This window comes from Chaetura pelagica, unplaced genomic scaffold, assembly GCF_000747805.2.
Source record: "Chaetura pelagica isolate M959 unplaced genomic scaffold, ChaPel_1.0 scaffold1445, whole genome shotgun sequence".
NCBI classification, from domain to species: Eukaryota; Metazoa; Chordata; class Aves; order Apodiformes; family Apodidae; genus Chaetura; species Chaetura pelagica.
This window is the reverse complement of record NW_009953199.1, coordinates 450745-456777: the sequence shown is the minus strand read 5'-3', so window position 1 is coordinate 456777 and position 6033 is coordinate 450745. Positions and strand designations below refer to the sequence as shown.

Genomic DNA, 6033 nt, shown 5'->3' with positions numbered 1-6033 from the left:
CCCGGCTGAGAGGGGAGCGCGGGGGAGCGGGACGGCAGAGCCCAGCGCTGATTCTGCTCAGACCAGCTCGAGCTAATCCGGTTTCGCTGCACCGTCCGTATCTGAAAACCAGCAGCAGTAAAACCTGCGCTTTCTGCCTCCGCGCGGAGCTGCCGGGGCTGGTTCCGGCCCCGCTGCCCCGCGGGGACCGAAACTCTTCAAATACAGCGATTTTCACTTAAGGAATTGGTGGCACTTGATCAGCATCCTGACATTGAAGCTCTACACAAGTCTGCAATACGGAGAAATAGAAATAAAGGGAAAACTGTTGGGCAGTTTAATTCTATTTGATGGGCTGAAAACAAAGAGTTAATTCATAAAACATTAATTTAGAAGTTTCGCCTTGTTCTAACACTGTAAAGTTACCTGAATAGCAGGTAACTATAGAAATAACTGATGGAAATACCTCTGACCAGCCCTGGGGCTGACAGCAGGAGGTGACAGCTTCATGGCTGGACAGGGTAAATGACACCATCCTGGACTGGGAACAGTTGGGTTTCTGCCATCCATTCACCCACACTCTCCCCAGCTGCCAAGCCCTGTCTCTACTAAAATTACCAAAATCTTTCAAAGTAGCATAACCTCTTTTGCATGCTTGTGAAATTCTCTGCCAAAATACCTGACTGCCTGTTGAGCTGAAGGGGATTTCCGCCTGGTCTGGGGGATGTGAACTTGCACAACCTTCACCTTTCCAAGATGAAAGCAGAACTGGAAGCAGAAAAAGCAAAGAATGTGTCAGTTCTTGAAAATCAGGCAGAAGCACCAAGGAGCCCAACTGGTCCTTTTCAGGTGCAAAGCCTTTTGGTGGCTCATGGCTGTTGACAATGACAAGGTGAAATTCCCCATCTCTTCTAACAAACCCAGTTTCTGTTTGTTGAATGTTGGTGATTCCTGCTCGTGTTTGTCTTGGCTTTTGTGTAACCTGTTCAGAATGATCCGTGTTAACTCTGATGTCTCTTTTCCCTCCCTTTCTGGCCGCCTGCTGCTTTCATTCTGTAGTATTGGTATTTGCCATTCATTTCACCTTCTGCATCTATGCATCTCATGGTAGGTGATAGGCTTTTAATCCCAGATTAGCCTCTGAAATGTTTCTGAATGCTAAAACAAAGCAGAAATAAATGGTGGTGGTTTATTGGTTCCTGAAGACACTTCCTTCAGGTCCTGTGGAAAGCTAAAGCCTGCTGTAGGTTTTTGTCTTGCAGCCTTTAATGACTGTGTTAATCACAGTTCTGGCATAATGGCTCCCAAGAAAATGCACTGACTGCTTCAGGTTTGGTAAGGATTGGTGAGTGGTGGCTGGGAGGGGAGACTCTTCCCTCGGGGTTTTCTGCAGATCTGGCACCCCTGCAGAGAAAGCCCAAGGAATTTTATCCCAGTCAGGCACAGAAAGCAGATGTGCCCCACAGAGATCTGCTGAGCTGACCCCAGATCCTCCTCACAGCGCCTTGGCTGGGTCTGAGGAGCTGATTTAATGTATGAAGCAAATGATGTGCCTGGATAACTTTTCAGGGACCAGATGAGTGCATGGGAAAGTGTTTGACCTGTCAAAGGACCAGCAGTGGAACCTCCTTAATGCTGCCACTGGCAGCGTGTCCGTGGGGCAGGGATCAGAGCTGGAGCCAGTTCTCACCCCCAGGTCATGGCTGAAATAAATCCAGGTCCCTGGCAACTGCAGGTTGAGCCATCCAGGAGGGGTCGGTGGAAAGGCCTGGAGGTGTCATCCCAGGTATCTGAGCTGTGCTCATCAGAGGAAAGAGATGCTAATTGGCAGCTGAGAATGGCTGCAGTGTGAGCTGTGTCCTGGCTTGGCTCCTGGGGTCAGACTCAGGACACGGGAAGTGCTCTGTGTGTGGAGAGGAAGAAAGTGCCAGGTTGTTCCTAGTCAGGATTTCTCTTTCCAAGGAGACTGCAGCTGCTTTGCCAAAATGCCAACTGGGATCCCTCCTGGTTAAGCAGCAAATTCCTTTGAGACAGCAGATTTCTGTTCCCCCTCTCCGGGCCAACAGAAGCAGCACTGGACACAGATGCAGCTCAGTCCCTTTTCCCTTTGGCTTCTGCTAAACCCCTCCTGCCTCTCTGCAGAACTCGGAGCTCTTCACGCTGACCTACGGGGCGCTGGTCACCCAGCTCTGCAAGGACTACGAGAACGACGAGGACGTCAACAAGCAGCTCGACAAGATGTGAGTGGGTCTGCTGCAGCAGAGCCTTGTGGGCTTCACAGCCTGGAGTTGGTTTAATACTGAGGTTTGGTCCCTTCACAGGGGTTACAACATCGGGGTGAGGCTCATAGAAGACTTTCTGGCCCGGTCCAACGTTGGGAGGTGCCACGATTTCCGTGAAACTGCAGATGTTATTGCAAAGGTAATTGTTCAGCCATGGCTCTGCCACATTTTACCTGTGAGAATAGAGTAGTTGCTGCTCACAGGAGTGTTCTGAGGGTTTGACTGAGATTTTGGAAAGGAAAAAAAGAGAGCACTGACTACTTCTGACTGGTGGGAATTGAGAGAAAGAGGTGACGTTCTATGATATTCTGTATTTTCAAGACTAGTAATTTTACAAAGACCAGAGTTGTGCTGTGGCTTCATGGGATGTGTTCTTGTTCCCACTCTGATGTTCAGATAGCATTCAAGATGTACCTGGGCATCACTCCAAGCATCACCAACTGGAGCCCTGGAGGTGATGAGTTCTCCCTGATCTTGGAAAATAACCCCTTGGTGGACTTCGTTGAGCTCCCTGACAACCACTCCTCTCTCATCTATTCCAACCTTCTGTGTGGAGTGCTTCGAGGGGCCCTGGAAATGGTGAGCCAACATCTCTCTTCCAGTGAGATCCATGAATAACCAAGGTAGCAGCAGGTATTTTAATGTCTAAGCTGTTTGTGACTTCAGTATTTGCTTTGGAATTGAAATTCATTCCCAGGAGGAAAATAACATGTGCTTCCCTAGAGCCCTGTGTTTTCTGTCATGCCCTCAGAGTCCTTCAGCTGGTGCTTCACAATCAGATAGTTCCTAGGGAAGCTGCTGTTGTAAGGAGGTAACAGCTGCTCTCTCCTTTTCCCCCACCCAGGTGCAGATGGCTGTGGACGTAAAATTCGTCCAGGACACACTGAAGGGTGACAGTGTCACAGAGATAAGGATGAAGTTCATCCGGAGGATTGAAGACAATCTCCCAGCTGGTGAAGAGTGACCCTCAGCCCAGTCTCCCCGTGGGGCTGGGGGGGACCAGCAGGGTTTGCCCATTAGTTTTCCTCACAGATCCCTAGGGATAGAGTGTGTTCAGCACAGACCTGCAGGGAGCTGGTGCCCCTCTACGTTCAGACTGACTCACTGACTGTTTAAGATGTTATATTCTTCTACTGTTAATTCCACCTTCTGTAGAAGACAATTGCCTGGTTGCTGTTTATTTCACAGGTTCATTCTGAAACTTTTTCATAAGGTGATGTCCTTTTCATACTCCCCTGGGGACTTTCTATGCTCAGTTTCTAATTGTGATGTTTGGTTGTGTGAGAAAATACAGCTCAAAGTCTGGAAGAGCTGCAGCCTGTTCAAATCCAAATCTGTTTCCTTGCCAGAATTGGAGACCAAGCTGTAAGAGCCCAATGATTTCCTTTCCAACGCTGTCCTTAAAAAAGAGGTGTTTAAAATTCATTGGAGATCAGCACGTAGTATTTCTGTAGACCAAACTGGCCTCCTGCATTTGATTCTGAAGTTCTAGGAAAATGCAAATTTGGCACAAGGGGGTGGTCTGAGATTTCCCTTTGAGTTCAGGTACTCACTTGGGGTAGGTTTAGGAGGTCCCTGTTCTGCATTTTCTCTTCCCCAGCAGCCTCTTGACTCCCCTCTTGAAAGGGGAGGACCTGGACGTCACAGTAGAGCAGCAGGAAATATTTTAAATGAAGAACAGGAAAGTGGCTGCAATTCCACCATTCCAAAACTCAGGCCAAGCACTGGGAGGGACTGGATATGTTTCCTCAGGTAGAGCCTGTTCTGTCACGGTGAATGGACACTGCCTGGTGGGAGGGTGGGGCTGGGTGGGTTCTCACATCTTTAGGCTGCAGCAGGATTTCCCGTATTACTTGGCAAGCTTCAGCAGTCTGCAGCACCTGCTGTTCCATAAAATAAATACACAAAGGAGTCATATAGCTCAAAAAGCAAGATATTGGGCAGTCAGCTTCCTCTGCCATCCCATTCAGCCAGAAAACACAGTCAGAGGTTCAGGTCTCCAGTCACTTTACATGGCATGAAGGCACAGATCCCCAGAGGCAGGTCAGTTGGCAGCTCTCACACCTCTCTAGGGTCGTGCCTGAGTGTAAGGTGGGAGATCAAGGTGCCTCCTGTGCTGCTGTTTGTTTGGCCTCTCTGGATGGCTCTGCTTGTCCCTTTTTTTTCCCCAAATGAGTCCCTTTGGTGGGAGGGTTTGGATGCTCCGTGTGCTGTGAAGGGGCAGCGAGTTGCTGGGAGAGCAGCTGGAGGACACCGGGTGGGGTTTGGAGGTGCTGCTGCAGAGAGGAAAAAGATCCGTCCGTCATTTCTCATCATTGACCATTACAAGGCATCTTAAGACTGCATTAATTGCATTAAAAGAATCCCAGTGGCAACTCTGGTTTCCTCTTGCTTTGTTTGGCAGGGAGGTGGGTGCTGGTGCGGGGCTGCAGGGTGACGGCAGCGCCGCACCAGGAATGTCTGGCTGCTGGAGGCCTGAAAGCCACTGCCCGAGGGAATCCTGCCCGTATTCAGTGCACGGAGGGAGAGTGGCTGGGGAGCAGGAGTGGGGGCTGACGGGGAAACCAGACAGTCAATGTTTGCTTGTTTGAGGACTGGCCTTTTTCTGCCCTGGGAATGCCCGTGTGTGAGCAGGGGTTTGCTGCCGCCAGCCCGCGCTGCCTAGAGAGCTCAGACACGGGCTGTGGACATTCATAGTGGCAAAAAAAAACACCTTGGGAGGCACCCCCGTGCCAGCTGAGTGAGGGGCTGCTCTACAACTGCCATCAGCCACTCAGTGCTGCAGCCAAGGAAGAGAAGCTGCCAGCTCTCCAGGAGCAGGGACTGGTGCCCTCCTTGCCTGTATAAAGGGTGTTCATACTCCCCAGGAGCCCATGGCTGAGGGAGGGCATTGCCCCACTGTGGGGGGGGGCAACTCACACCCCTGCTCAGCCCCCAGGGCTGCACCCCAGCCACCACCAGCAGCTTTTGCAATAAATTGGTTCACTTGGCTGGAGCTGGGGAGCATCACGTGCTGCCTGCCCGGCCCATGGCCAGAGCCAAACCTCACCAGCCAGAACAGCCCCAAACACTCACACGCGGCTCCCGAGAGCCCTGGGCAGGGGGGGACACATCCTGGAGGGTCCGGAGGGGGAGGCCCTGTGTCCTTGCTGACAATGCAGCTAAAAGGGGGTCATTTTGCAGCACTGAGCTCACACGGGGTCCCTTTTCCTTTGGTAAGCAAGGGCACACACTCACCCCTGCAGAGGGGGGTCCCTGCTCCCACCAGCCCCCCGGGAATCACAGAGTTGTGCAGTAATTTGCTGGGGCGACTGGGTCAAAACCAGCCCCGACCCTCTGGAAGAACAAAAAGCAAAAATTGCATTTAAGTAAATTAAAACTGTCTACTACCGAGTAGCTCATTGCAGACAAGGGAGAATATGCAAAAAGCTCTGTTTGAAACCTACTAAATATTACCATGTGCTGTTTATAGGAAACAAATGGGGAAAGGCATGTTGCCTCCATAAAACCCCGCGCATGGCGGGGCTTGGACTGCAGCCCTTCCCCGGCTCTAGGTTATTGAATCCCCACCACTTTCATGTCGTGCCAGGCCTGACCCCTGGACACATACTGTGGAGGGGAAAGTTGACTTGTGGGAATAATCGACATTCCTGGGGAACGATTTAACCTGGCAGGAAAAGAGGCGACTTCCAGCCTTTCACATCTCTGTGCGATACTAGAGATGACAACAGGGGCAACTCACACCCCTGATTAGCCCCCAGGGCTGCACCCC

At 51.1% G+C, this 6033-nt stretch overlaps 1 protein-coding gene across 1 annotated transcript; it reads left to right on the top strand.

Moving 5' to 3' along the window:
* The first annotated feature begins 850 nt into the window (after window positions 1–850).
* On the top strand, window positions 851–3225 carry TRAPPC3 (trafficking protein particle complex 3). The gene is made up of 5 exons (XM_009997397.1): window positions 851–871; window positions 2122–2219; window positions 2301–2400; window positions 2658–2840; window positions 3106–3225. The coding sequence occupies exons 1-5, from the start codon at window positions 851–853 to the stop codon at window positions 3223–3225; spliced, it is 522 nt and encodes a 173-aa protein (XP_009995699.1).
* Window positions 3226–6033: the final 2808 nt, after the last annotated feature.

Excerpts from the sequence above, each read along its gene's own strand:
- TRAPPC3 (XM_009997397.1), top strand. The coding sequence starts at position 851 with ATGGCTGTTGACAATGACAAG. Across the intron at positions 872-2,121 it reads TGGCTGTTGACAATGACAAG|AACTCGGAGCTCTTCACGCT; the intron begins GTGAAATTCCCC and ends GCCTCTCTGCAG. Across the intron at positions 2,220-2,300 it reads AACAAGCAGCTCGACAAGAT|GGGTTACAACATCGGGGTGA; the intron begins GTGAGTGGGTCT and ends GTCCCTTCACAG.